Genomic DNA, 26855 nt, shown 5'->3' on the forward strand with positions numbered 1-26855 from the left:
GGGCCTGTGTAGGACGTTAAGAATCAATGAGTATGTAGGATTATATGTGCGCACAATGGGACGACGGTTTAGGAAAGGGGTTTTGTTTGAAGGGGATGTTAAATTAGAAAAACAACTCACAAAGTTAGTATCGAAGCAGGGGCTCTAGAAAATACAGAGTACTAGATGGTAGTCAACCAACCAAGAGATGAGTGTTTTACAAACAGGTCATACACACATTTATTTAGTTTTGGTTATTATGGTTTCATTGTTGTCACTTAAAAAAAATTTCGTAGCTTTAATTTAATATTTTATTTAATACAAGCATTACTTTAATTTAATATTTTATTTAGTACAAGTAATTGTTAATTTGTATTCGATTTATGCTTCGGTTTTATTGATCGATTCTGTGGAAAACGCATTTGCGTTCCTCGTAAAGCCTTTTGTATTTCCATCTCAAGGTTAACCAGTTGCAATTGGTGCAGCTTGCATTCATCTTACTCACTTCACTCCAAGGACACGAGCAGGCAGTAAACTATCATTCACAAACAAAACCAGATTTTCACATCAGCTTGTAAGATAAAGCGAAAGAGGGCCAATAAATTGTGGCCAAATTGTGACCTCCTTTTCTTTCGATGGCAAGACAACGCTACCAACGGCCCGTACGCATGCAAAACGCAGGAACAACAAACGCAACCGCAACCAACCGATGCACTAGAGGCTGTCCCCGAGCACCAATAGGGAGCCACTTGCATAGACACACACACACACAGACATACAATGCAGTTCCCGAAAGGAGGAAGATAACGTAGAGCGTCCTTGTTCCGTTCAGTACGTGTGCTTTTGAAGTTTTATCTGTAGCCTAGCGCTGCCGTACGGTCCTTGGCATTTCACAGGACAAATTGTCGCGCTGGGAAAACGGGGTGCCCAGGGAACGATCCTGGCCTTTTGCTGCCTGATGCTCACCGCACTTGATGAATGCCAACGTTTGTAACCTGCAGTTGAACTGAGTGGCCTCTGCGCTTTGGGGAGGTTAATGCTACGAAACACGGAACCGAAGCCACGGAACGTGTCCGTACGCACCGAACTACCAGATGGAACTGACTGCGAATCGCCACCAACAGCGATGGGCTTTAGGTCAGCGTGCATCGCACGCAGTCCTTGTGGGAACGAGGATGCGCGAAAGCTCTCTCTCTAGTACTCATTCTCTCACGCTTTTCTTTCTCTCCCAGTATCCTTCACTCTCTGAGTGCCCATCGGTGGACGCTTTTCCGGTGTTCAACACTTTTCGTTCACCGAAACGCTCCGCAAGCCCCTACGCTGCATTTACCGGATTGTTATTCTATGCTCGAGCTGGCAATTTTGTTGTGACGATTTGTAAACAGAGAGCCATTTATGTGTCGTTTGGCTAAATTAAAGAGAAAACGCGCCGTTGTCCATGAGCGCCAGTGCGGATCAGACCATGTGGTTTTTGTTAGCATTTCAAAAAGAAAAAAGGCAGAAAAGGAGGGTAAAGCTCCGGATGTGGCCAGTGAACGGGCTAACTGGGTATTTGTTGAATGTAAACAGACGATTCACACGGAACGGCGTGTTCGTGGTGCATTTCCTAGTTACACCGACCGTACTTCCGTGCGTATGGGAGAAAAGGAAACTGTTAATGGTAAGACGTTTTTAGAGAGGTATTAAACCGTGAGCTGCATTTAGCTTTTCCTAACAAGGATAAAGATGCCTATAAAAAATTTATAAGAACATAAAAGGGAAGAAACTGGAAAAATCTTCAATTGAAAAAAGTGTAATCTTTACTTTAATTGTGGTATGATTTAAAATTTTCTTCCCAATCATCTGTAGTCAATTGATTTAAAGAAAATATTTTTGGAATTATTTCTGCACTATGTAGGTATCTTTCATATGAAAAGATAAGAAAAAAAGCTTTCTCTAAAGAGAAACATAAAACTATGCTTGATGGAGCCGCCCAGTACTTTGTTCTATGATTTTTAAAATGATCCGATTAATTTTCGTAAGCTTCCCTGTTGGTTACGTCATTGCGTTTATAAAAGAATAAAATCTGATTCACCTATTTTGCTATTAAACATATTTAATGCAATTACACATATTGAAAATTCTGCATGGAGACGCCTGGTGTTTCACGTGGATGAGTTTCCCTTGTGCTTAAGAATTTTCTTTTTGAAACTAATTTTAAGTGAATTTCAATGCAAACACCATCAGGTTTAGACATTTGTATATAGATGAGGATTTATTTCATCAATTTCACAGTAAAATACATCAAAATAGTTCACACAAACGTTTTCCTTACACCGTCTGGTGCGCAAAATAGCTTTCTCCACTCTTCTACCTTCTTTTCCTAGGTGGTTGTCGTTGCTTGCCTAGCTTACTAACATGCACTTCTGGTTTATTATTGTAGTTCTCTGATGCGTACGCTTGATCTAACGAGCTCAATTGACACAAAACTCTTCTGATATAGCTCCTACGCCGCATGCGAATGGTGCACGCCTTCCCACTAGCCACCGGATACTGTTACGAAGCGAAAGACACTGAGTTGACTAACATTGACACTGTTACAAGGGCACTCTCCAGCATAATGGTGATGATGATGACATTTACTTCCCGATCGCCGGAAATAGTATCGGGAACGGTACTTCGTTCTCGACGTAGTTTCTCAGCGGTGTTGGGGGTCTAGAAGAAGAATTTTGGAGAGAGATTATCGAAAAAAAGATTCAAGAGATTTGAATGAATACCTTGGATCAGGTTCGGAACACTCCAGCAGCCAGTAGGTCGTTACAATTCCCTTTCCTTTCAGCTCAACGTCTCCGCGTAGCTCCTGACGGAACGTTCCGAACTTGTCCAGTATCTGTTTGGTCGCTTCGGAGACGTGGATTTTGAGTGCTGAAAAAGAACAGAATTCCGTTTATTTATTTCAGACTTTTTCAGGGATGTTTTAAATATCCTCACGATGTCCAGTTGACTCCAGCCGGGAAGCAGTATTGACCGTATCGCCAAACAGGCAATAGTGGGGCATTTTCTGACCGACGACCCCAGCGCACACCGGCCCGGAGTGGATGCCGATGCGGATCTTCAGCTGGTAGTCCGGCTTGTGCTTGATGGTGAACGAACGTACCGCGTCCAGGATGGCGAGCGCCATTAGGCCAATCTCGCGCGCGTGGTCGTGGCCGTTCCGTTCCGGCAGGCCCGACACCACCATGTACGCGTCGCCGATCGTCTCCACTTTGTACACGTCGTAGAACCCGATGATCCGATCGAACGTGCTGTACAGGTCGTTCAGGAAGTCGACCACCTCCATGGGGCGCGACTGGGCGCAGAGCGCCGTAAACCCCACGATGTCGCTGAAGTAGATCGTGACGCACTCGAACTGCTCCGGCTGTACCATTTCGCCGGCGAGCAGCTGCTGGGCGACGGGCCGTGGCAACACCTGGTACAGCAGCTCCTCCGTGCGCCGTTTCTCCATGCTCAGCTGTTCCGTCTTTTCCTCGACCAGGCTCTCCAGGTTGTTCGCGTACTGCTCCATGCGGCGTAGCAAATCGTCCATCAGGTTCTCGCAGAATCCCCTTGGGTGAAAGGGAAAGTTTATTGAATGCCGAAAAATATTCATAGATTTGTTTATAGAAAACACAGTTTTGTAATTTAAAACAGACTCATGATATTATTTAAAGATATTTTATAGCAGTTTGTATCCTGTGGGAACATTCAATTTAATGTAAATAACTCGATTTTTTCAGATAAACTTGTTAGTTTAAGCAAGTTTATACACTATTGTTTGGGTTTCAACAAATCTACTTTAGATATTATCATATGATACTTTAATCTCATGGTTTTGCCTAAAAGTCTATAAATTGACGTTCATTGTTTTTTTTTTTTTAAATTTGGTGTTTTTATTCGATTTCAAAAGCAATTTCATTTATGATTACATGTTTTTACTTTTAATTATTAGATATTTATTAATTTACATTTCCTTGAACCAGGAACAATTCATGGGAATGAGTTAAAATAGTTTTTAAGTAATAGGTGACAGTTCGTGTTTGAATAGTAGTTGGACCAGTAGTTCATCACAAATCTTCTCCTACAGCGTTGAAATAATCAAATGTTTATGGTTTACTTGTAGAACTATCGACCATTCCAAAAACTTACTTCATGATCAATCGAACGCTGCTGCGAATGCTCGAGAAAGTGGGCCGATCGTCCGGGCTGTCCGACCAGCACTTCTCCATCAGATCGAGCAGATCAGGCGGGCAGTCGCGCTGTCCGACGAACGGCCGAAATGGAGGGCTCTCGTGCAGGGCCACCCGCTCGACGATCGCCTGCGGATCCATGAACTGGCGGGCCGTCTCGTACGGCCCACCGCGCACCACGATCTCCTCCAGTATGATGGCGAACGAGTACACGTCGCCCTTCTGCGTGGCGGGCGTCCCGGGGATGACGGTTGCGGGCAGGAGCTCCGGTGCCACCCACAGCAGCTCTGCAAAGTTCAGCTCTTATCACACGGCTATAGATTGGTCGCCGTCGGCCGGCCGTCGTACGGACTTACTGTTGTAGTAGTTCTGGTCGCGCACGTACTCCGACGGCGTGGTGAGCGTGCGCAGCCCGAAGTCGGAGATCTTCAGCACGAAGCGGCCGTCGATGAGGCAGTTGCACGAGCGCAGCTTGCCGTGCACGCCGACGTCGCTGTTGTGCAGGTACGCCATGCCCTTCACCACGTCGTGGATGAGCGACATGCGGAAGTTCCAGTCCAGCTGGATCGCCTCGTTCTCGAGCACGTCCTTCAGGCTGCCCTTCGGGCAGTACTCGGTGAGGATGAGGATGGTGGGCCGGGGCAGGTCGATGCAGGCGCCCACGAAGCGCACCGTGTTCTCGTGGCTGACGTCACGCGCCTGCTTGATTTCCCACAGCAGCGTCGAGGTGATGTAGACCTTCTTCTTCGCCACCTTCTTGATCGCCACCCGCTCGCCCTTAAAGATGCCGATCGTGGTGAACAGCTGCGCCGGAAGCTGCGAGTTGCCCGACGCTATCGAAACACGGCCCGAGTTGAGGCCGAATTGTTGGAGCGAAAAGTTCTACAGCGAGCGATTGCAGGATGAAAGATTATGGGAAAATTTTTGTAAAGTTCTTTAAATCTTTTTTCGGTGGCAAAAATATACTTCTTCTCTTAAATTGAATCGAAAGCCCTAGGTCCAGTTTGAATAATCGCATCAATATATTTTTTTTATTTTAGCTACTCTTTATTTATCATAAAAAATATTCTCCGGTTTTACTAACTGGACTGGGATTGTACTACAAAAAGTTTTTCAATAAACATAAATAAAGTTACAGAAAAGATTAAGTTAAAATTCCCAGCTGTTGTGAAAACTTATGCTAATAAAAAAAATCTATCAAAAATTGTTTTAAATTTGGGCATATTTTGAAACATTATTTTCTTTATCAGTTGTAAAAGCAGTCACTTTAAATGAACTATAAAAAGCCAAAATGAAGTAGCAATTTTCAAATACTGACCGGTCTAAGAGGATAATACAATTTCACGACAAAATACAACTAGCATCATGAGCACTGAACCTTCCATCGTAATGAGCAACCCTACTGGAAACTAAAAGGATCTATTTCATCCTGCACCCAATCGATTGTTGCACACCTACAATTATGCTGTGCTCCGCGATGCGGCACAACCGGTTTTGCCGGCATCCCCACGAGCGACATCAAATGAATAAACTCGGCGGCCCCGATTTCGATTGAATAATTCATTAGACGGGCCATTCAGCGAAGCAACGTGCTAGCAATTATAATTGAAACGATGAGTTGCACTTTATCCTGGCCATCATCAGCCCCGGCTGCCCGGCCTGCCTCCTTTTTTCAAAGCCCCATACCTACCTCGTAGTTCAGCTTCTGGAGTCCCATTTTGCTGCCAAACATTTTGCCAACCTCCAGCAGGACCTCGTCGGGCCGAACGCGCCACGACATATTGTTTAGCTCGCTATTAAGTTTCATTTGTCTAGGCGAAATGGAATGGTAGCGGTCAAGAAAATGGTGTCCGATCGAATGGGAAAACAGAACAGTTAAAGCGAAAGCTGCAGGCCCGGTACTCACTTGCACAAAATATACGTGACGGCGGCGGCAAAGGCCGAGATTATGCCAAATCCGACGAGTCCATAGAGGATAATCATTTCTACGGGCGATGAAAATCAGCAATAAAAGGAGAGTAGGAATTAGAGAACGCCATAGAAGAAGCAGAAAGCACAAGGAAAAAGAGGAAGAATGGACGTAAAATGATCATTGTCCGTAGCGGTTTGTGTGTTCGAGTGATTTAGTGGTAATTGTTTCGAAAGAAGAAGCATCCGACTTACCACTGTTCCCCTGGCAGGCCGGTGAGGTGCCGAGAAAGCCACACTTCGGTACATCCGGCGGTGGTCCCTCCCGTCCGCCCGGCCAGTGGATCTTCTTTCCCTTCACGGCGGAGTACTCCCTCGAGATTCGGACGGAAAAGAGTAGGAAAGCGAGATGGAAAAAGAAAATCATAACCATTAATCCCTGACGAGAACGACAACGACGACGACGACGACGACGACGACGACGATGTTGATGATGATGATGATCTTGATTTGTTGGCCAACCATTACCTGGTAATGCCGTAATAGTGGGCCACCACCTCGAAGCGGCCCGTAATTGGATCCAGGTCGAGGATGGAGTAGTCGGCGTCACGATCGCCGTTGTCATCAATCCGCACGTGGCCGGTGATACCTGCGGGATAAGCGAAAATTGACACATGCTGACCGCGCACCGGTTCCTCTGACACTCGACGGAACACACCAAATGTCTTGCTTTTATGTGCATCAAAAGAAATCCGTTGACCCACAAAAAAGGAAGATAGAAGAACAATAAACTAAGTGGTATAAAGAATATTAAAAAAAAGAAATATGTACAAGCGATAGTAGATTAGTAAAAGTTAGTAAAAAAAAGAGAAAAAAGTTGAAACCATAAACTAAATAAGACGAGAATGTTTAAAGCAAATATAACCGAAAATCGTTAACGAAAGTGAAAGGTGAATTATTCAAAGGGTCTATTTAACTAAGTGACAAATAATCTAATCCTAGTTAAATAAGTTCTATGTATTTAAAACATAGTCCAACAACAAATATTGTAAAACAACGGAACATAGGAAATTATTTAACTCAATTTAATTTGGTTCGGGTGGAAAAATGATAAAACTAGCTATTCCTCAATGTTTGCGATTTCAAAACAAAGTTATTCACGAGTAAATGATCTATTTTATGTGTAATTGATGGGATAATTAAAATATTATCACTTTGCCAAACAATCGCCTCGACGACGAGCAGATGAGCACGGTCTAATGAAGCACTAAAGAGTTCAAACTAACTTCCATTTCCACACATTGACGCAAGTTTCACATTGTGTCAAATAACCACCACTAGTCCCGCCAGTGTATTTCCGTCTTCCTTCCCCAGATTACCTTCAAAGTCACGTCCCCACATCTTTTTGGTAATGGCCGTCCCGTCGCGTATGTCGCCACCCTCGTTCAGCGTGTCGTTCAGCGCCATCCCGAGCAGAAACACGCCGTCGAAGAACGCACCGATGAAGAAGTTTACCTCCTCGTCCTCGACGAACGTGTAGTTGTAGTCGGTCTTCGCCAGGTGACGCACCTTCTCGGCGAACCCCTGGTAGGTTGGGCTGGTCGGTTGCAGCAGCGACACGCGCAGCAGTGCCTCGTACGCCTTGCGCGCCTTAAAGTCGTCCTCGTCGCCCAGCTCCCAGTAGTGGTCGCCCCAGTACGAGCTCTGGAAGATCTCCACGTCCAGGAAGGTGAAGTCGCCGCGGGTCATCCCGAGGGCCAGCGCTGATAGCATAAACTTTCGCACGAGCGAGCCACGCACGGATAGAATGATGACTGGGATGATGGAGATGTTAGCGAGAAGTTGTGAAACAAAATACACTATAACTTTGTTTTCGTCGTTTATAGCTCGTCCAAAGATAATGTGCAGTAATATTTTCTTCTCATATACCTACAATGTAACATAATTTTGGTAATTTTTTTAGTATATTGTTTTCTTTGACAACTAATTAGAATTGAAAAATTGCCTTTTGGATCATTTTTCTTATTCATACATTGTTTTGATTTTACGTACATGTTTTCAATTAACAGAAGATGTTATGAAGAAGTGAATTTTTATCAAACCATGTTTTTGATATCTTACTCAGAATAAAATAGTGCTTTTTCCTTCAATTTTATATGAAGTTTAATGAATGCTTTAACTTAAAATAATTTGTTATTTATTAAGACATTTTTTAAATTTCGCTACTACTTAACTTTAATGAACCTACTTCTATAAGTCAATCTAATGAATTGGTAAAACACGAATTGAAAGCATTTAGCCGAGGGGGAGCTTCCAATAATCCCCGCTAGCAAACATATTGCTAAAATAAACTGAAATTTACAACCAAACCCACCTCTGGCGTACATGCTGGCGTCCTTGAGGTACTCATCGATATCCTCCTCGTCATTGCCGTCCAGCTCGCGGACGAACTTCAGCAGCTCCTCGTCCTTCAGCCCGTACTCCAGGTTCTTGCCGACCGTCAGCGAGAACAGGTCGGACCGGTCGATGATGAGGGCGATGTGGCGCCACCCGAACTTGCGGAAAATGCTCGAGAAGACCAGTTTCAGCCGGCACTGGCAGTACGACATGCGGGTCAGCGTTTGGTAGCGCGATTTATCCTTAAACATGCCCTGGGGATGGGTAGGGAACAGGGCAAAGGGAGGGCAAATGGTGGGCAGAGAGAAAGAGAGAGAGAGAGCAAAGATATAAAGTAAACCGAAAGCCAACGAACCGAAAGGCCGGACGGACCTTACCGAGCTATCGTTTTTCCACCTGTTGCTCAGCCGACCCAGTATTCCGGATGTCACCGAGAGTTCACCCTCGGACGGTGGCTGCAAAGGGGTGGTGGGGGAGAGAGAGAGAGTGTGGAGTGTGTCCGTTAGCAAGATTGCATTGTCCACAAGGCGTATCGTTGACGCGTGCGGCGTTGACAGGCGACGCAAGGAATCGAACAAGAAGGTAAACGAGAATGAAGCACCGGTACGGTAGCAAGCATGGAACTATAATTTTCCCGGTTTTTCCACCGATATTGTGCACCTTTCAGCTCAGCTTTTATATATGAATGTGTGTGTGTGTTTCAGAAGGGAGGGGAAGGGGGGGGGGGGGGGGCAGGTGACACATGTTATAAATCTCTCGCAAAACTTGACACCCTACCCGAGGGTCGAGGATGGACGAGTACTACTTTCTTGTACGCGGCGTTTGGCTTCAGCCAATTAAGAAGTACATTACGACGGGGTGACATGTTAAGGAGCCATGCCTTACGACGGTAAACCTTAAAAGTTTTTAATAAACGCCAGCAAAACAACGAGTGATTGCGAAGATGTAAGAGATTTCAATTTCAATTTCAATAAATTGAAAAATCGATGAAACTTGTTTTAAAGGAACATTTCTAGGCAATAAGTGAAAAATGAAGTAGGAAACTTACATTTTTAAATAGTGTTTGAGTCTCACTTGTTTTAATAAGTTTTCATGCTCATGTTAAAATATACATTTTGAACACATTGCTTTTATGGCTCGATCCATCAGTTTGAGGTTGAATAGCGTTTTGCAAATTAAAATAATCTCCTGATTCCGACGCCTACTTTTTCCTTTGTCTTGGTTTCGCAAAAAAGGAAAACCCCATTCGCCATGTATTTTCATCGCGATTATAATTGTTTTAAATTCAAAGCACGTTACATCGTTCAAAACGAGCGCTCGTTGCAATAGCGTTTAAGCGGAAACAACTAACTTGTCGTTGCAACGGCTTAGTTATGCAATTTATGCGCATAAAATCACACACACACTGGTGGGGGTATTGAATCGTGCGACATGGCGACATCGAGCCACGGGCCAGCGAAAGTATGTGAAAATAGTTTTAAGGCGAAGGGAAAATGGTGATGGATAGAAGAAAAGAAAGGAAAAATCGCTTGAGCTGTTTCGCTCGAATGGATCCCGAGTTTTTCTACATTTCCCGTGATAAAGGAGAGAGAAAAAACGATGGAGAACAGCAAAACAAAATCCATGCAATCATTGAAGCTGATATGCTTCTGCACCATTTGGTCTAACTTATCCTTCCCGTTCGCTTTCCTACATTCACGCCTCGAGTTGAGATTGGATTGGATATCGACTGCAAACGCTTAGCTCGGGCGGGATACAATCATTTTCTTCTCCCGAGTCCATTAACTGGATGAGGAAAGCAAGGCAGACGCGGAATGAGAAGAAGTTAAATGAATAAAAATACTCCAGGAATCAGCCAACTTGAGCCGAGTCGTGTGATGATAAGCTCACGCAAGATGATCGACAAATTGAGATGTATTTATAGAACCCCCACACTGGTCGTTCGTATGGAGTATTTCCCACCCTCCGTTGGGAAAACACGCGAATCAGTCGTACAAACCACTCCACGCGATGCTTAATGGGCGGCAAGTCAAAGTTTATCTGCACTTTGACCAGCCGAAGACAGAGGACAGTCATCGAGATCGGGATCAGGAAATTATCGGTACGCAAAGAAGAAACACAGACACACACACAGAGGGGAAAGAAAACTAATGACAAACGCCGCGTCCCATTTCTGTCCACGAGGAAAAATGGTTGGATTATGGGTATTCCTTCCGACTCCGTTGATTGCTTAACGGTAGATTAAACACTAATTGCGGTGATTCATTAAATAAATTTGCTTTTCGAATCAAAATGGCACCGGACACGCGGGAAGGATGTCACGCGGCACCGTCGTCCATTTTCTTTCGCCATTCGAAGGGCACGAGGACATTATTGTAAGCGAACGGGCGGCTGAACTATTATCGAACGGCAAAGGCAAATCCTACCTGATCGCCCATCCCGGTGATGATGGGTGTGTTCCAGTAGTCGGCCAGCTGCGCTACCGGTTCCAGCGCGAAGGCACAGGCCGGCCCGATGAAAGCGATCACGCTGTACTTGAAGTGCATGTCGGCCGCCAGTCCGGGCGATTTGGAACCGGAACAGGAGGCGTAGCTGTGGGCGCGATGGAAGGCGGAAGTAAACGATCGAAAATCGGTAGATGCAGGACGAGGGACCGAAAAAGACATTAGGATAAAGTAATTGTTAGTAGCTTCGGAGGGAGCAAACGAACGATGCCAAGGACGGTGTGCAGACATTTTAATGGTCCAATAATAGGGCCGTAGTTTAGATGGAGCGATAGAGTTTGTTTTATGGAATTGCAAATATACACACTGATGCAATAGCTTTATAATAGTTCTCTTCCTGCTCATGACAGATATTGATCAAGGACTAAAGATGGACACAAAAACTGAAAATTGCATTACTCAATTAAATATAGAAAATATACAGGAAAAGTTATCACTATCAAAAACTGAATTATCAAGTGAAATAAAAAAGCTATAAGCTTAAAAATATTGATTGATATAGTTGAAGTGTTCTCTCAAAGTACTTCAGCATAAATATAAATCACTTTGAATCATGATAAAAAGTAATCACGGTTTTTTAAACGTATGCTTGTTCATTAAATCATTAAACTTTTTAATATGTTTGTTCATTAAAGAAAAGTATCCAGGTTTTCCCTCCGCACTAGAAGCCAATTCAAATGTTGGTTGGTTCTTGGACAAAAGAATGGACAAACTTTCGTTGGTGATAGTAGAAAAACTTTAAAAAATAATGCAAAATTACATTAATTTAGTATTAAAAAAAAAATATTCCGATGACCAGTCAGGTGACCCTGGCAGCCATTGTAATTACAGCCGACGCTACTATTCTTGTGGGCTTGTTTTTTAATTCTTTTGAGGTCTTTATGGTCACGTTCTGCTCCCCTTGAGCTTTAAATATGTTGAAATAGATCCTGTTTTTGGGATTTACATTCAAAAGGGTCATAAAGTATCAGGTGCATTGTAATCTAGCCTCACATAAGTTACAACATCCGGTATGACGACGACGCCGCAATCGATTTTTTTCTCTATCGATGCTTCTGTATAACAACTCCCATTTTTCCCCAAGTTTCTTTTTAAATTATTTCGCCAGTTAGAGCAAGGCTGTTCCAAAGTACGGTTTAATTATGACAGTTTTCCTTCTGTCTATCGTTACAGCCTCTTTTTTAATTGGAGTCCTTTAATCTTTGGAGACTTTTAATGAGATTAACATGCCATACGATTTATTAAAAGAATAGAAATAAACTTTATTTAGTTGTCATGATCTACACTAAATGCATCAAATCAATTGTCAAGAAACAAGAAAAACCCTTTGACATCATCAAATCCTCAAACACTTCGGCGCTCAAACACGGTCAATAACGCGCCCTCAGCGGCTCCGAAGCCCACCACCCCTTCGGAAGAAACGCTGGTCCGGCAAAACTAAAACCAACAGCTCAAGGGACCCTAATTTGCAGACGAAATGGCGTGCGAGATTTTATCGGTCGACCGTTTAATTGCCGTTCGGTTCGGCGCTCGCTTTGTCGTGTGGGAGGGGATAATTCCCGGCCCTGTTTTGTCACCTCTTTGCCACGCCGTCGTACGATTGCTGGCGGGTGCTTTCCACGTTTTCCGTTCGAACGTGCGCCGGTGGTAGTCGGTGTGTTTGCATACTTTAGCGAGCGTAAACACAACAACGGCCAGCCGAAATCGCCTCGAGCGCTCCACATCGTTCGCCATCTGCAAGGGTTTTTCGGTGTAGGAGGGCGGTATCCTTTCCCTGCTGCCTTCGCTAGGAAACCTCACACCATCCGAGCTGTGTCGACCGAGTGGCCTTTTCTTTTAATTTCAAGCCACTGCTAGCCATTTTGCCTTCCAACAGCTTGGCGCCAAGCATCGTATCGTTCCGGGCGGGTGTCAAAGGAGACAAAAATCTAATCGAAAAAGTCATTCGAGCCGCCGCCCGGTTACTGTTTGTGTGTGTGTCTGTATGCTGAGGCGTTATGGAGCGAGTGACAGAAAAAAAAGAAAATGGACGTGTAATTTACATAAGTATGCTTATTTACTTTCGTTCTCGACAAACGATGACCTATAACTGTCGAGTGAGGCGGGGCAGAAAGACGAAAGTAAGTGGGGGTACGGAAAATCCGAAATAGGGAAAAACACATCACGCGGGTGAAAGCTCCCACAGTGGGATGATAAGGATGAAAGCAACTAGAGTGCGTCCAAATTTGGACAAACACCCTTTTCTTCTCCCAAACGAACCGTGCCCGAAACGGTCACATCACGACGGGACATCCTGATACGCGTCCGTGCGAGGCTAGAAATAGGCATATCCAAGTAGCTTTTAAAAAAAATACAAACACACACACACACACACACACACGCAATCAAGGAACAGGATGGGACATTTTTGTTTGTTGGAGAATCCGCTCATTACAAACATCTCACGTTCACCGCACGTGCACGTGCCGGGTTTGATGGAGGCTTGTTGCTTGTCTCCGAAGTCACACTTCACAATAGACGACCGATGGGGAAGAGACATGTCAGTCGGAAAACCCGAAAAAAAGAATTGGAAATCTGTTGGCCTTACCGGGGCGTAAAGTTAACATAAAACAAGCTCAAACATGGACACAGCCTGATTCGAATGGGGGTTGGGGTTGTTTGGTGGTGATGATTAGGTGGTAACTTCACTTGGCCCTAAAGGGGGAGGGGGGGAAGCAGCCGGTTACATGTTGATTGGGTGCATTGCAGCGTTTTCTTCGAATTTATTTCCGTGCCACCAAGGGTTGACTCGGTGTATCTACCGACCACAGTGTGTGTCTGTGTCGACCAAATTCAAATGATGAACCGCGGGTGATTCCGGGAAGAGTTTGTCACCAAGGAGAATGAACTTTATTGAAGGCGTGGCAATGGCAGGATATCTATTAACGCTTGGATAGTTGAAAACTAAGTTCAACTCCAGGTTTTAGTTTTGTTTTTGCCCTTCGCTTATTGAGCCACTTGTTGTTGTGAAGGTAACTGAAACTTCTTAAAATTGTTTTAATTTTCAAAGAAGAAAATATTTAATTTAATTTAATTCATTTTCAAAGAAGAAATTCTGTACTACATTTTATTCTATCAAATAGAAAATTAATTGTTACACGAAATGTTAAGCTTGTTACGAGCGTTAGGTAAACTCATTGTAAAAAGCGCCAATATTTTGAATACAGTCTAAGGAAGAAAAAAGCTCTTAACAGAAAAAGTACACAGTTAGTATGAAAAATTTATCGTAACAATATGAATTTTTAGCGCAAAAACCATGACAATTTAATCGTAGTATAGCTAGACTTAGATTTGAATCCGTTTATTTTTACAATGACTCGAATGCTGTATTGCTGATGAAACTTATGGAGTTGTCCCTCTAAGGGTTGTTGAAATTAATTTCATTTCTTTTATACTTCAAATATGTTTATTTAAGCGTTTAATCACTCATATTTATTCCTTCAGCGTCTATTAAACTAAAGTTGTGTTGTTTTCGGTACCGTGTTTTTGAAACCATCGTAAACGATCACTTACCTTCCCATGACCTTTTCCAGCTTCACATTGTGCAACTTAACCAGCTCCAGATTCACCATCTCCAGTCCCAAATCGATGGCCGGGCCACATCGTTCCAGGTCGAACGGTGAGTCTGGCGGAAAAGGCGTGGTGTGAGTGGGTGAACGAGTTGTGTTAAGTCTTTTGGCGAAGCCAGCCAAACCCCGTGTCGACCGAAACTTACCCAGGTGGGAGGCCATCAGCACCCCAACGTAGTAAACGGTGTAGTTTTTGCTACTGTCGGACGGTTGCACCGCCAGCGTGTTCAGTCCCCGCTTCCCAATCCGTCGCTGGTCGTTCGTTGATCTCCCGCTGGGACTTGGCGACCCCGCGGTCGCCGTACTCCCGTTGCTTCTGGCACTCCTGCCCACGAGGGACGCCGGTACCAGAAGGCCCGAATCGTCCACCTCGTAGCCATCGTCGTTCGCCTCCCGAGTCGACTCGGAGAGTGCGCTCAGCAGCTGCCCAATTTCCGACTCCTCCGCCGAAGCCGTCGGCCTGGCACGATGGTCCCGATGGGCGCCGCTCCCGGTGGCCAACAGCACGACATAGCACAGCACCATTGGTCCCGCCATCATCGGGAGCAGTCTTTCGATACCGGATACTTCGTTCCAACAAGCTTACATTGCGCCCGCCGAGGACACCGGGCGCTTCCTGCCTACGGGGCGAGGCTCACTGTCCAGTGACCGACGTCGTTGACACTGTTCGCGCGTCACGCGAACACCCTACGTTACGCTCGCGCTTTTCCACCCACCCATCGGTCCACTCATTTGCATGGCGAATCAACAAAAGTGTAGTTATTTAGCGAATAAATTCTTCATCAACCGCTCCTCGCGCCTCGGCACCCAATTCCGAGCGGTGTATTCGGAAGGACATAAGCAGTCACACGCACAAACACGCACCACGTTGGAGACAGTTTTACGACCGGTTGTTGAACGATTTTCCACGCGGTTGATTTTTACACTGTTGCAAGGTTAACAAAAGGAATCACCCGGTTCATTTGCATATCGCTTCATTATACCGCCATTTTTAAGGAGTGTTCGTTGATGTATTTAAAGAGATGGATGACGGTCGCTATTGCAGTGGAAAGATTTTACGAATATACTGTGATACGCCCTTTCGGGTGAGTAATTCGAGGATAAGTCCAACATTTGCTTACGAAGTGATTGTTTTAAAATATACGAAAACGGTTAATCCTTATTGCAGTATGTAAGTTTCGTTTCTTCTCACGTTATACTATGGCTAAAGAAAAAGTATTTAATAAAAGTGGTTTAAAAATATTGAAATCGTCACAATACTTTCATAAAATATTTAATTCATTTTTAAAATCTTTTCTACATAGTAGTTTAACTGAATTTAGAAGGAGAGCAAAGTGTTAATTTCATATGTCCACATGTTCTCTCGGTGTTGTTGAATCAACACCAGTGGACACCTCGAAACGCCAGTTGCAGTAATTCAATTACAAAAGTGCATTTATACCCATCAGCTGAAATGACACAAAATGCAATCCGTTAGACTCGGTCGTCGGATCGGTACACATTTGTTTTACATTCGTCCCGCATGGGTTGCGACAATCGCCATCTGGGGACGGTAACGAATTGTTCTGCGCTCTTGCGGTGCGGATTGTATTTTTCTGTTGTTTTCAGTAACATTCCACACCAGATGGGCACGTATCCAATCTACCGTCGCATTGTGGGCGCTCCGAGATGGGCGGCCATGGTGCGAAAGATAAACACACCCCTAGTGAGAGGTTCACGCCACGCTGGACCACACTTTGGTTTGTCCTCGCGATCGTGCAAGGACGTGCCGTCGGGCAGGGCACATCATCCCGTGCGTTCCGAGTGTCACAATTGATAACAATACTTTCCGCACCAGACCACCAAGTTCCAACGCCCCATAAAGTAGGGGACGTGACCACGACACCGACGAAAAGGGCGTTCGAGCGCTAGGAGCTTCTTTGTGCCTTGCGGCGGAACCGGTTGCGCGCCAAACGGAACACGACAAATTATGGCCACCATCAAATGACCATCATCATCATTCGGTGTCACTCGTATTTGGCCCCCCAACCAGCATGCCCACCGTTGCCGACCATCGTAATTGTGTTCTTATTTCTTGGCCATTCTTATTAAAGAAGGGGTTACCGCAAGCGAGCCACTTGTTGCGTTCACCGGAGGAATGTATGCCATCACTTTTTGGGATGCAAGGGCACCGGATGCCAAGCTGACCGGCGGGGCTAGTTTTATGATTTCTATTATGCCACCAAGTTTAACGAGCGGTCCGTTACGTGAAACACCCCTTCGGGCAAGGGTTTTATTACGTTAATTTTCACCATTTTCTTTGGACGTTGTACAGTGACACATGTAGCTTCAATTCTTTGTTCATGATTCTTGTTCGTTTGATGTAGCCGCGGCCATTTTGTACTTGACATCAATTTGCATTATCACCGTTTAAGTAAATACAACGCTCCTTGTAAAAAATTTCACAATCGACAAGAAACCATCTTCATTTGAACAGTGCAAGGCACATCACAGTCACCTATGGATTTGCAAATGGAAACTCCTCCACCACTCCGACCACCAACCAGGACGTTGCACGTCGACGGCACAGAAAGAGCAGTAGAGCCCTCCAGGGCCATTTGCCGTCCGGTGTATGTATGATATTGGATTTTTCAAACACTACATGCGGAAGACGTTCCCTTGGAATCGATCACTCGTCACCCGCGGGCATTAGCAAACAAAATCAACGAAATGCACTGACGGAGTGCTTCGATGGGGTGCTAGATTATTAGATTGTCGTTAGCCACTGGGCACAGGAATTTGCCTTGAAGAAGCTAACACACACAGATGCACACTACCGTTGGTATTATTGGCTCAAGGGAAAGTTTCAGTTTTACTGCGAAAGTCCTGAAACTGATACTTTAACTTGTAAGGATAATCACTGCTCGTAAACTGTTCACGGTTTTTTTTTTCCACTGAAATGGTTTACTCGATGAGGGACCTATTTGTCGAACGGAACTTTTTTAAATTGTAAATTGCAGTTTTTTTCACATTTAGTATTCCTATTTTACAAAGTAAATATCTGATGCTCCAAATATTATTGAAAGCATCACACTTCATATTTTGTATCATCCAATAGAAAAATCCTCACTTAAACTGGAAAACACAACTCTGGTCAAACCTACTTCAATTTAAGTGTTTTTGCAATATAAAAATACACTTCTTAGAACTCCGTCCTGAATGGCAGCTCCAACGTTGCCGCCAGTAACCGTCGCCCGATTGAGCACGCATGGCGATACTGCTGCTCCTTTTATACCGTTCACGAGCCCGATCCGAATCGGCACCGAACGGCAATCCGGATCCGAAAGGCGACAGGACCAAACGGGGACCCATGGATGGGCGATGTTGGTGTTTGCCGCCATTTGTTGCACGCTCGATTCCGTCATCTGCGCTAGCTTTTTGATTTCGTGCTGGCCCTACTGGACACATTCGCCTGGCGTGTATCAACTTGGGGTGGATACGACTGATTGAATGACCAGAAGGGCCCCTCCAAATATCCGTTTCCTAGCATCCGCTCCGCAACTCCCAGTTGCCCTCAGGGAGGCATGAACGACAGGGCGGCGTGTTGGAAACGAGGGTTTTCCCATTAACGGCGCTACTGAGCGACAGAGAAGGCACTGATCTGGCGGCACTTTCTGGAGGATGGGATTGAAATTGGGTGCAAAGGAGTAAAGCGGAAGCGTGGCACTGTTTTGGAGCTGGCTATTATTTTTGCACCACCGTATCATTATCACTTCAATCGAAGCACCATCATCTCGACCGCACTGTTGCTGTTCCATCATCGATTTCCAACGAACATTTTCATCGTGAGATCCATGCCTTCTCGGTACACGTCGGTTTCAACTTTTGGATATTACAACTCGATCCAGAAATCCTCTTCGTAAAGCACTACAGGTGAAGCGTAGCGACCCGTTCGCCATCACTCGCGAGAAACTTGTACGGTGCTTCAATTTTATGCTCGATTACTTCGAGACAGCTGGTATTCGTTTCCTTAAAAGAGGCGGAAGCAACTTGGATTCACGGTTTTTTAAGTTATCTTCAACGTCGGCCTGCACGCCAGTGTGGACGTTTTGCTGTTATCCGTCCCGAAGCCGACCGTAGCCGAAATTAATCCCGTGTTGGTACTACGGCAAACCCGATCCTATTCTTTCGAGTGGAAGCTAGAGAAAATCACGGCATGCTAGGGGGAAACAGATGATGGAAATGATTTGATGCGTTCTGATAGGCTTCCAAATGGGCATTATCATGGGCAAACGTCCATACTACAACCCATCACGGGTACAAGGGAATCAATACAGTAAGGGTTTGTGTACCGATCAAATGTAGTAAAAATCCTGATAGATTAAATTTTAAAAATCACCCTCATAAACATACCATACGAAGCCTTGATATCATAACATAGCCTTAATCTAATGAAATCGGTCTTCCAAAAATGTTGAATTACGGTGATTCGAGTGCAGGTTTAATAGGTTAAGAACGCTCAGCGATTCTTTGCAAGGGATAAAAACAACTTACCTTGGTTACTGTGGTGGTTAGTTTAGCAACAAGAAAGAGTACGAAGCAATTTAACTAATTTTCTCAATTTTACCAGTTCTTGAAAAGAAGTTTTCGCAGCATAATAATGAGTGTTGTAATAAAACAAAAAAGGACTTGCACATTTTATTTATGCTTTATTAAATTATCCTATAGAACGGATGCTTTTTACATCGCAATAAATTTGAAATTAATGATTAATAACCATACAATAAGTTGAATAATTTAACCTCCTGCTCAAGTAAATCTAGTATTTAACAACTTTGATAGGTAACAGGGTACTGCGCACACCATCGTCGTTGATTCAAAATTGATAATTAATTGTAGGATTATGAACGCAAATCTAACGGAACTTCATGTGCTTAACGCGCACGTGTTTCTCGCGATCTCCACGCTGTCGGAATTTTCTATCACACATGTCGCACGCGTACGGTTTCTCGCCGGTGTGTATACGTTGGTGATTCTTGAGCGCATCTGCCCGGTAGAACCGTTTATCACAGTCCGGACAGGCGTACCGCCGATCACCACGATGTATCAGCCGGTGCTGATAGTAGACCGAGCCTGTCAGAAAGCGTCTGCCGCATGTTTCACATTCGTACGGTCGTTCACCGGTGTGGCACTTGCGGATATGGTCGTTCAAATCCGGCCGGATGGTGAAGCTACGAGTACACGGTTCTCGCGGGCAGACGAATGGGCGTACGCCATTGTGGAAGCGCAAATGCTGCCACAAGTGGCTGGACTGCGTATACGTTTTACCACATACGTCGCATAAATACGGGCGCTGTGTTTTCTCTTCATCCGACCCCAGCTGGGTGGGAGAGTTTGAATTTTCTCCGGCCAAAATTATTGGCTTCAGTGGTTCGCAAGGGTCCTTAGCGTGATTTGTGTTATAGTGCATCCGTAACTTATTTGCACGATTGGCAATGTAACCACAGTAGGCGCAATTATCTATCAGCTCACTATCGATATCCGCATTCCCGGTTACAAATGATTTTGATTTTCGTGGAAAATGATGATCCATCGAGTACCGATGTTCGTACAGCAATTGCAGTGAAGCGAAGGAGGTCTTGCAAATTTTACAGCAGTAAACATTTGCCACGTTTGGAATCTCACCGACGTATTGCTGTTTCAATTCTTCTGGCTCGCTCAACCGATGGGCCAAGATATCATCCAAGGTGTTCACGTTGGTCTGACAAAGTACACATTGGAAACCATCGGTCGGATCATGCAATGCTTCATGATTAAAAAGTGACTGCTGGTCTGCGAACCTTATGTCACAAAATTCGCAGATGTATGCGATACCCATCACTATGATGCGCAGTTGGCTCCGGAAAGCGACACCCCACCGGTCCTCACAGTCCAATGGTACCGAAGACCACAAATCATCCCAATGGAGCATCCTGCTATGGCGTTCAAACTGGTCTACGTTGGCGAAGACCGCTCCACAGTTGACGCACTTAATGGCATTGGCAAAGTGCAGCTCCTTTGCGAGCTGTTCGGATGTTTCAGGCGTCGAATTTTCATCAGTGTGAAACTTTTTCTTATGGAGCTCCAAACCGGAAAGATGTACGAACCGACTTTTGCAATGATTGCAATCGTATTTCTTTTTTGTATCGCGTCGATTAACTGATTTGTTTCGGTGTTTCACCTGCGCCAAAATTTGTTGCCAGCGATTTAGATTATATGCTGTCCAACGGAAGGCACTGTGTGGAACAACGTCTAGTTGATTTTTCTGCTTTGTTCCGTTCTTGGAAGCCATCTCCATAAGCTGTTTTTGGAATTTATATCACATGGCAAAAACGTTAGATAACATTTTAAAACATTTCCATTTACATTTTATACTTTACTTACATTAGGCTCGTTAAATGTTCGACAACTGGGGGATATTGGATGAACGTTCTACTTGAACAAGCCCTAAACACTGAGAATGACATGACTATTCGTCTATTGCATCAAACTCCCCTCTGATCCAAATCCGGTTACTATGGATACCTCCAAAAATAACTATAATAACCATATATGGCAATAGCCCGTGATCCAAGACGGTTAATATGGATACCGTTACAGTTACGTTTTTATCCGTAAGATGGTGCTATGAATCAAATTAATCCGATTTGGTTACGCTGTTATTATGAACAAGAAAACATATAAAAAATGTAACTGATGCCGTATTTAAATTGTTGGCTCTCTGAGTCAACCGTTCTACAGACGGGAGTAATCATGAAGAATCTCAAATCTGCCTCCAAGCAAGCATTTTATAGCCAGATTAACTGCGGTCTATTGCTTTTCTGTACACACATGTGTTCTTCCCAGATTGCAATGCTATGAATACTTCCTCGATTCAAATGTCTAGCAATAAGACGAAGCATTCGAATATAATTTTAATGTGGACTTAAGCACTGGATGTCTCCCACTCAGAGGAACGTAATGGAGGCGATAAAATGAGCTCGTTTCGAGGAGTGATAGTGTCTTCATTAAAAGTAACCCTCTGATACGTTTACGCAATATAATCCCGGCCTCTCGCAAGGTATCGGATACAAATTAAAAAAAAAAAAAACTAGAGGGAAGAATTTGTGAAATAATAATTCTAGTTTTCGTATTTTATTGAATGATCCTTCGGTAAGAATGGTTAAATAATTTATACATTAAGTCCTGACAAAATGACCCTCGTTTCACTCAAATCAGATTCATAACAGCAAATCCACAGAGCACGGTAATGGTGAGGATTATCTCTTATTTCAAAGCACTCTCTTGCAAGGAATACGACATTTGCACGGCCGTGTGAGCGCACAGCGGTAAAAAATAATCCGAAACCAGAGTAATCAAATTTCTAGCATTACTTGCTGCGACTTACGTTGTTTTCGGAGGCATATTTGGATTATGGAATATGATTGATACCGGTGGCTCCAGTTTCATCGCTTCACCACATACTTGAGTCACCCGATTCGAAGCCGAAGTAATACGCCAAAAAGGACGTGTACGCGACGGCATTTCCAGCCAGCGTTAGCAAACAAGCGCCCCATTGTATCTAGAATGTGTTTCGGAAGGTACATGAGATCACTGCGAGAAAAAATAGTTTTACAGTTTAAACTTACCACGCTGGCTCGAGCCAGAACTATTGGCAAAGCAAAGCTGCTGAGAACGATTCCGATTGTAGCAAACATTGCATTAGGCGCACGCACGCCGTCGTCGGCATTTTGGCTTCTCTTCGCAATCATTGTCGGTATAGGGCATAATATGTAGAAGAGTACTACAAAAATCGGCCACCAAAGGCTGTAATATTAATGGATATCATATCAGACGGATGCTGTATACATCACTAACCACTAATCTAATTAGATCATTTACTTGTAAGTCGGAAGTGCACAGGCCAGGATGATCATGGTCATCCCGATTGAGCCAAGCATGGCTAGCATAACGATTCTGAAATAAGAAAAATCTCTCATAAGTTATCAAAACCACGCAAAGATGCCTCAGACCACTTACACTGTTCGATTTGATAGTGATTATTCATCATTACGCGATCCAGTAATGTGAAGGAAGCCAAAAAGAAACAAGAAATTTAGTTAAATAACACGCGATTCCACAGCCTATTGCACATCACAGGGAATGGAAAACATATTCTTTTGCAAGATACGGTGTGATTACATGGATTTGCTAAGAAAATACTATAGTTTTAAAAGAAAATATAAACATTACCTTTCAGCGATTCTGCCATTTTCCAAACTTCTTTTGTTTTTATATTTTCACAATTGTTTCTGACCGTCATCTGCAGTTGACAGCAAAAGTTTGCCCTGTTGACTGGACATACATCGTTTATGGCGGAGAAAGGTTATTAGAGGTGTGTTTTTGTTAAAGTATTTTTAAAGTAGGCTTTGGTAATAAAAATATACAAGAACTGATAAACTTAATAATTAAGTACTCAATGGTTAACATATTTCATTTGAATATACAATGCTGAACCTTGAAAGTTGCTATAAAATAAAATGTTTTCTAAATAGATGAAAGCAGGTTGGCTCATATGAACATTTTATGTAATCATCGAACTACCCTACCAAAAAAGGTAAAGAATAACTCTACTGTTGTGTTTATTTATTTTAAACCATTTGTTCCACATAATTGTTGTTTATGCTCCTTATTCCCAGGTGTTTAAATAAACTTTACAGTAAAACTTCTCGAGATCAAAACATGAAATGTTGTATGAACCTTGTTTTCAGTTTGGCTGTCATATTCAATTGTGAGAAAAGTGCAACGGAAGAAAAAGGCTTGTTTGTATCAGAAAACCAGTCGAAACGTTTACCGGCATGGAGGATTCTAGTAAGGTATATTGTCGCCACGAAATTAAGCTTACATTCGTTGTTAACAAGGTTTGATGTCCTAACTTTTATTTTCCCCGGCAGGTGGTGGAAACGTTGAAAAAGGTTGGCGAATTCGACGTGCGTCGCCTGTGGTTCATCCACGACGAAGCGTACCGTGAGTTTTTCGAGTGGTTTATCAAAATCGACGACGTAAATATAGTCACGGATTCGCTGCTAAAAGAGTATGCCACTGCCCGTGAAGGGAATAAACTACAGGGTGAGCTTATGTTGCTATTCTTTTCGCAGTTACGATGAGCTACAGCGAAATGGGACCGTGCAGAATGAAGCAGATCTTGATGCACAGCTGTTAGAGTTGAACGAGGAGTATGAAAACATTCTCGAGTACACCGATGGCGATTTGGCGACACTGGAGCAGCAGTTGGAGCAACTGGTGGAAATTGAAGAACAGTATGAAAAGCTTCTCAATGGTGCCAAGAAAACGGATATAGTTCTAACGAAAGAGTTATCCGAGCTGGAACGGAAGACGATGGATGGCGAGTACGTGCTGGAGAAGCTTGTTTCCAGTTCTGCTGCAATGGCCAAGCAGCTGGAAGATAAACAGTCTGCAACGCAGCAACAGATTGTCGATTTACACCATTGCTATCTCCAGCGGGTAACCTTCAACCAACTAATCCGTTCGTTCGTTTGATCGAATTTATAGTACCACTTTTATTGTCCCAATATTTGTAGCAAAATCCTCCCCTGTTTATCTATCAAATGCCCATAGAGCAGTTCAACGACAAATGCGACCAATTTCTTAAGTATCTAGAGATGTACGTCAACAAGCATTTCACTGTAAAGCGTTTGGATAGCTCGAAATCGACCGACGATATGGACAATCAGCAGGTTATTGAGGAGTTGGAAGTCATCAAATTACGGCTCGATACCGAAGAGATGAAGCTGCTCGACGTAAAGCGGGAGTTTGCCGGAGTGAAAAGACTTGTCGAGCGATTACAACACCACAGCTGGTTGCCAATGAAGCTGTCTGGATTGAAGTAGGCATTGTAACGGATTTGCCCATGGCCCGCTATGTCCAGTTTGATTCATGAGTGTTTCCTTTGTCCGGCGGCTGTTGTTTTTGTAGGAAGCAGTACGCTGAGCTAAAAAGCAGCAACGACCGGGATCTGCTGCGGATGGACCTGCTTAAACACGAGCTCGATACGCTGATCAAGGGGGTGAATGAATTGAAAATCGAATCGGTGCTGTATGAAAACAACCGTACAAAGCTGGACCGCGCTGTTAGCCGGCTCGAGTACATCCAGCGGATGGCCGAAAACATCTCCAAGGAGCTAATGAATGCGGAATTGTTGTGGATTCTGATGCAGCTGGACCTCGAGAAGATACGCGATCGGTTCGACAATGCGGACGAAGTAAACGGTGAATCGATGAGGTGCTTCAAGCGTATCGATACCATGAAGCAGGTGGAGAAAAATTCCACCCGAGCGGAAGCGTTTGCTGAGTTTTTGGCGCAACTTACCGCACTGATTGCTGAAAAGCAGAGTAGAACTGAAAATAACACGAATGGAGCATTAAAATGGTGCCTGCAGCACTTTGCCGGGTTACAAAAACGACTGTCGAAGCAATGCGAATCAGTGGCGAATGGGAAATATCATAAAAAAGCTGCTAAATTGCTGGACCATTTGTGAGTAGCTGCGTAGTGGTCTTTTCTCTGGTCAGGGTTGATTATTCGATATACGTTTTTACATTTCAGAAATAATCAAGAGAAATTGCTCATCCGCTTTGTGTTTGATGGTCCACTGAATTACCCTCAGTTCTTCGATCAAGTGTACTTGCAGCGTGTTCAGAAGCTTAACTACATTTTAAACGAGCTGGATCGAGATGCTCGGAATTTACGCAAAGACTATGCACAAAATATCGAACAACGGAAGGTAGGTGACAGCTCAACGGGAAAAAACTACCCACTCAATTTTCTGTTACATTTACCTTTCGGACCGTTCACTTATCAAGCGAAGATAAAGACTTTATGGACATGTTTTTCTCTTGTTATAGCAAAATCAAAAGTTTTGGTTCTTTAATCAGCGGCTGTGGATATGGTTCATGACGGAGCCGAAAAAGGTTGTGGCTGCGATCAACGATATTAAATCCGAGGCATCGAAAACCTCCACCTACAAGGGTGTATCGGGCATCAAGTGCAAGATGATGGGAGACGAAATGAAGTATTAGCGATGGTAAGGCACACTTCATCCTTTTCCTGCATGCTCTTCCGATGCTGGCCTGAATGAGCTGAAGTGTTAACTGTAAGCAAAGTATTATGTGGCCTTACGAACTGGGTGGACAATCACGTGCTGGAAATAGTAATGAAAATCATTTGAAAGTACGATAACTTCATTCAGCTTTCTGAATTAATCTATATGCCAGTTGCAGTAGGATAGGTCAATGTGATGAAAACATGTCAATTTAATCATCATCGTACACTCAATAAAATATGTTGTAGTTAATTCGTAGAAAATATACTAAATTGTTCAGTGTTTTATAGACAATGTTTTTAATCAAAAATATCAATTCAATCTCAACGCTAAGTCAAGATGAATTATTTGCTTCTCTTTTTGTTCTTTGGCATTAGAAACTGAAGTTCCATTGATTCGTCCGTCATGATCATACTTTAAAATACGTGGTTGCACTTGTCGAATTTTCAGATTCACTACTATTACGATATTAAACTAACATTACATCAAGAACATCTATATGTTTGCATTGAGGACCTAAATAGGTTTCTTACCAGTATTTTTTTTTGCTTTTTAAGTTAATTAAACTCTTCAACGCTTTACAGAAATGATCCTTGAAATGTTCACAGACTGAACTGAAATAGTTTTTTTTTTTTTTTGCAAACAAGAGGCATAATGTCGTTTTTCCAAACATCGTTGCCCGTGCAGCGCGTACCATTTGTAATGCTTGACAAAATGCCTGCTGTAAATCCAATCGTAATCCAATTTACCGGTCGGTGTCGGTATCCTATTTGTCAACCTCGGATCGATCCGCAAGGACACGCCGTGTTGTGGTTTCGGTTAACCCGCCGCGACCTCGTAAGAAGAACCATGGTGCTTTTCTCTCGCAAATCCAGTCAATAATTCCACCGGATTGGCTTAAAAGCAAATCGAAAGACTTAGACCCGGCCTAGGGAGCAATAGAATTATCGAAATGTGCATCTTATTCCATTCAGTCTGAAACAGAATACCCGTTGTATACCAGAGCACCGAGCAACAAATGTGCCACAGCGTCATGAAAATAAAGGATTCCGGAAGCTACCCTTCACCCGCCCCACCCCCAGACAGTGTGTGGGAGGGTGGAGAAATGAAAGACGGAATAAAACTAAAATTGACATCG

At 43.7% G+C, this 26855-nt stretch overlaps 4 protein-coding genes across 4 annotated transcripts; 1 reads left to right on the forward strand and 3 right to left on the reverse strand.

The window, feature by feature from the left end:
* Positions 1 to 2597: 2597 nt before the first annotated feature.
* Positions 2598 to 15138, reverse strand: LOC131293005 (atrial natriuretic peptide receptor 1). The gene is made up of 15 exons (XM_058321085.1): positions 14748 to 15138; positions 14546 to 14657; positions 10916 to 11081; positions 8867 to 8944; positions 8467 to 8743; positions 7472 to 7906; positions 6621 to 6741; positions 6348 to 6466; positions 6091 to 6169; positions 5875 to 5995; positions 4541 to 5066; positions 4144 to 4486; positions 2950 to 3563; positions 2736 to 2883; positions 2598 to 2673 (listed from the first exon to the last, which is right to left on the reverse strand). Exons 1-15 carry the CDS (start codon positions 15136 to 15138, stop codon positions 2598 to 2600), a joined length of 3606 nt encoding a protein of 1201 aa, XP_058177068.1.
* A 4357-nt stretch (positions 15139 to 19495) lies between these two features.
* Positions 19496 to 20911, reverse strand: LOC131293008 (testis-specific zinc finger protein topi-like). Its single transcript, XM_058321086.1, has one exon. It carries the CDS (start codon positions 20909 to 20911, stop codon positions 19496 to 19498), a length of 1416 nt encoding a protein of 471 aa, XP_058177069.1.
* An 827-nt stretch (positions 20912 to 21738) lies between these two features.
* Positions 21739 to 22568, reverse strand: LOC131281067 (leptin receptor gene-related protein). The gene is made up of 3 exons (XM_058310319.1): positions 22501 to 22568; positions 22248 to 22425; positions 21739 to 22180 (listed from the first exon to the last, which is right to left on the reverse strand). The coding sequence occupies exons 1-3, from the start codon at positions 22566 to 22568 to the stop codon at positions 22073 to 22075; spliced, it is 354 nt and encodes a 117-aa protein (XP_058166302.1). The 3' UTR covers positions 21739 to 22072.
* An 831-nt stretch (positions 22569 to 23399) lies between these two features.
* LOC131293782 (augmin complex subunit dgt3) lies at positions 23400 to 25738 on the forward strand. Its single transcript, XM_058321839.1, has 7 exons — positions 23400 to 23474; positions 23553 to 23692; positions 23757 to 24123; positions 24201 to 24505; positions 24595 to 25152; positions 25222 to 25399; positions 25521 to 25738. The coding sequence occupies exons 1-7, from the start codon at positions 23457 to 23459 to the stop codon at positions 25692 to 25694; spliced, it is 1740 nt and encodes a 579-aa protein (XP_058177822.1). The 5' UTR covers positions 23400 to 23456; the 3' UTR covers positions 25695 to 25738.
* Positions 25739 to 26855: the final 1117 nt, after the last annotated feature.

Source organism: Anopheles ziemanni, chromosome 2, assembly GCF_943734765.1.
Source record: "Anopheles ziemanni chromosome 2, idAnoZiCoDA_A2_x.2, whole genome shotgun sequence".
Lineage (NCBI taxonomy): Eukaryota > Metazoa > Arthropoda > Insecta > Diptera > Culicidae > Anopheles > Anopheles ziemanni.

Coding starts and splice junctions, on each gene's coding strand:
- LOC131293005 (XM_058321085.1), bottom strand. CDS start 15,138: ATGGCGGGACCAATGGTGCTGTGCTATGTCGTGCTGTTGGCCACCGGG. Junction 5,996..6,090: donor GTCACGTATATTTTGTGCAA/GTGAGTACCGGG, acceptor CATTTCGCCTAG/ACAAATGAAACTTAATAGCG. Junction 3,564..4,143: donor AGCGTTCGATTGATCATGAA/GTAAGTTTTTGG, acceptor CTTTCACCCAAG/GGGATTCTGCGAGAACCTGA.
- LOC131281067 (XM_058310319.1), bottom strand. CDS start 22,568: ATGCTAGCCATGCTTGGCTCAATCGGGATGACCATGATCATCCTGGCC. Junction 22,426..22,500: donor TGTGCACTTCCGACTTACAA/GTAAATGATCTA, acceptor TTAATATTACAG/CCTTTGGTGGCCGATTTTTG. Junction 22,181..22,247: donor TTCTGGCTCGAGCCAGCGTG/GTAAGTTTAAAC, acceptor AACACATTCTAG/ATACAATGGGGCGCTTGTTT.
- LOC131293008 (XM_058321086.1), bottom strand. CDS start 20,911: ATGGCTTCCAAGAACGGAACAAAGCAGAAAAATCAACTAGACGTTGTT.
- LOC131293782 (XM_058321839.1), top strand. Junction 24,506..24,594: donor ATGAAGCTGTCTGGATTGAA/GTAGGCATTGTA, acceptor TTGTTTTTGTAG/GAAGCAGTACGCTGAGCTAA. Junction 25,400..25,520: donor AAAATATCGAACAACGGAAG/GTAGGTGACAGC, acceptor CTCTTGTTATAG/CAAAATCAAAAGTTTTGGTT.